General features: G+C 40.4%; 1 protein-coding gene across 1 annotated transcript; it reads right to left on the bottom strand.

Annotated features, from left to right (window-relative positions):
• Window positions 1-2,342: 2,342 nt before the first annotated feature.
• Window positions 2,343-2,501, bottom strand: SARC_13702 (hypothetical protein; the record flags this gene model as incomplete). The annotated part of the gene is made up of 1 exon (XM_014292170.1): window positions 2,343-2,501. A coding segment is annotated over one exon (159 nt), but the record flags the coding sequence as incomplete, so codon positions are not given.
• Between the last annotated feature and the right edge of the window lie 747 nt (window positions 2,502-3,248).

The following is a 3,248-nucleotide window of genomic DNA, read 5'->3' as shown; positions in this document are numbered from 1 at the left end:
CTCTACCAATTCTTTCATAGACTTCCCCAGCTCTTCAGCCAACAGTTCCAAGCCACTCGTATCTGTAATTAGCCGGGCCTCCTCATTAGACTCTATGTTATAAATGTACTCTTAAGCAGTACATAAACTATAAACGTACTCTTAATAGTACGAGGAACTTAAGTTTTCTAAATGGTTCTCAATGGTTTTATTAATTAATACCTTTTCCATTTTACATATCAGATATTTGGAGGAGGCCATTAAAAGGCCCCAGTAAAATACCAAGCATAAGAGTTGGTCTAGTTCTATTAATAGAACTATATTTACTTTCCAACTTTATTTATATCTGAATATTTTGGCAGACGCCAGCTAACTTGGCACTGCTAGCCGTAGACCAGCATAACTCTGACGGATCGTTTAAAAAAGTCAGAGTATGTTTAGATATGAGTTCGATAAATAAATTATTGCCGACTCATAGCTTTCACTTACCTCGTATTAACGAGCTACTGCGAAGGATGGAATGTGCTACAGTATTTACAACTATAGACCTTACACAAGGATGCCATCAAATGCAGGTATATGAACCACATCGTAAATACTTTAGTTTTACGTGGAAAGGTAAACAATACAGGCTCAGAGGTGCACCTTTCGGGTTACACTCTTTACCAGCATTCTTCCAACAAGTAATGGAGGAAATTTTTGCAGACATGCCTAACGTGCAAGTATATATAGATGACATAGTCATCCTTTCCAAAACTAATGGCGAACACGCCGCATTAGTCAGACGAGTCCTTAAGAGACTCAACGAGCAAAACTTCAAGATTAACGAGAAGAAATGTCACTTCGCCATGAGCGAAATATAGCTCTTAGGCTACCGAATATCTGGGGAAGGTATCAATATCGACCTGTAAGATTCTGTCTAATAAAGGCGATACTAATGCCTTAGAATAAATAAACGCGTAGGCAAATTCTATATCGTGTAAATATCGATATAAATAAACGAAATGAGACGTTTAATAAAGTTAGGTTTGCCTCGTGAAAACAGCAATACTCTGAGGGATTGTGAGGCTGAGACATTGCCTATATATAATCCTCTCAGTACTGTTTCCGCCGAAGGGATTTTATTTGGTGTTTCGTTATCGCTCTATTCTGGGGCGAATCCGAGAGACTCATAAAATCCTATCTTTAGAAAAAAGAAATAAAAATAAAAATATTCTTGATGTCTTTAGTTATTGTCTTAACCAATAACTTGCCACTATCAAGAATTACCGACTTAGCCTTCATCAGACTGGCACATCTGGTTGGCTTATCAGAGGATCAACTAGGTAGCGCTAATAGTCCCTAGAAACCTATATTCGGTTGAGCCATCTCGCTACCGAAGTATTCAAATATAAATAAAATTGAAAAGTAAATAAAGCTCTATTAATAGAACTAGACCAACTCTTTTATGTTTGGTATTTTACTGAGGCCTTTTAATGGCCTCATCTAAATATCTGATATGTTAAATGGAAAAGGTTGAATTAATAAAGGAAAACTAATAAGTTTGAAAAGTTCGAAGTTGTATTGTGCGGTTTGTTGGCGAACGGCCGTGTAGGCTCGAAAGAAGAGGATGTTGGTGTATGGTTGGTGCTTTGCGAACCGAAGTGCGGCGTAATATGAGCTGGAGGTTGGCAGATGACGATATATGTTGTATGGATTTGTAGGCTCGAAATTGAGTAGATAAACGATTTGATTGGCGGCAGGATTCTCAAGGAAATCCTTCGGAGATAGTATAAATACGTGGTTTAGTTCATTCAATAAGTTCATTCTGCTAAGGTAGACGTTTATTCAACTATTGAGGAAATAAAACTTGGTTCACCGTTACATTGTGTTTTGAGTCGATCTAAGATTACAGGCTATTGCCTATTTATTTAAGTGTTTGATTTCAGAAAGCTATAAATTTGTATAATTTTTTTTAAACAAATTACAAAGAAGAAAAGAAAAAGGCGCCTTTTTAACTCTTTGGTTCAAATAGATTTCCAATGATGTTCAAATATTTGTGAACTCCCCCCGGCCGGCGACCCGACCCCCCTCACCCCAATATCTGTCTTGTTGCCTAAAATTTTGCAAACATATCACAGAGCAGGATATTTATTTTGCAAAACAAAACCCCCCCCCCAAAAAAGCCAAACGGATTCTGTCTTTTTAAAAAATAATAATAAGTGGTCCATGAGAGAGCTGGTACAAATTATTTATTCGGATTTCAGGGTACTTACATAAATATATAAATATATTTTAAATCCTTGTACCTTGGAGCTTGCAGCTGGGGTCTTTAAACGAGCCTTCTTTTCAGACATAGCCCATAGCCTTCGAAATTCAAACTTCTATTCTTCATTCTGTGGATTTATGCGCGCCGCTCGGCGCCCGACCGCCTGTCCAACCACCGGTGTCTGACTGTCCTCAGGGCTCAGACCCAGGGCCCAGGACCGACCCCAGGCCCCAGGGCCCAGGGCCCAGGGCCACAGGCAAGCTGTACATTGTAGCTGTGCGTATGCGCGGTGTAAATTTTGATTCGTAGTTGGATACTTAACAACAACTACAACAACACAGATGAACAAATTGATGACGGGGTAATTAGTATGTACAGGATACTATGAGGACCAATGGAACACAACCTTTACAGCAGATCTTCTTATGTAGAGGGCTATGTGCGCCCGCACAGGCTACACGGAGAGTCAGTTTTGTTTTCTGCGACAGATCTATATATTTAGACAAATCATGACAAACGAGCATCGTGGGAGATGAATGTTTTATTTAGTATAAAGGCGGTACTAGTTAGGCCTGATAGTTGAAGACGCTCCCAGTAGGAGAGACAATATAAGAAAGGTAGAGTGAGGTATGCCGAACATCAACTACCGAGCTGTGCCCATCCCCCTGCGGGGAGTAATGTTCACACAAGTTATTACCACTTTCGCTTCAGTACACGGTAAACACACACACCGCCACCCCCACACACGCGTCCCCTCCCCGCTCAACACACGAACAGAAACACATACACACCTACACACGCACCCTCTCACACACATATACACATACACGCACAAACACACACACATACACATACACGCACAAACACACACACATACACATACACGCACAAACCCACACACATAGACACACACACACGTACATATATATGTACAGACACAGACACAGACACAAACACACACACACGCACGTGCACACACACATGTACACGCACACACACGCACATGTACACACAAAGTAAC

The sequence above is a fragment of the Sphaeroforma arctica genome (assembly GCF_001186125.1).
Source record: "Sphaeroforma arctica JP610 unplaced genomic scaffold supercont1.3616, whole genome shotgun sequence".
NCBI classification, from domain to species: domain Eukaryota; class Ichthyosporea; order Ichthyophonida; genus Sphaeroforma; species Sphaeroforma arctica.
This window is presented reverse-complemented; position numbering and strand designations above follow the sequence as displayed.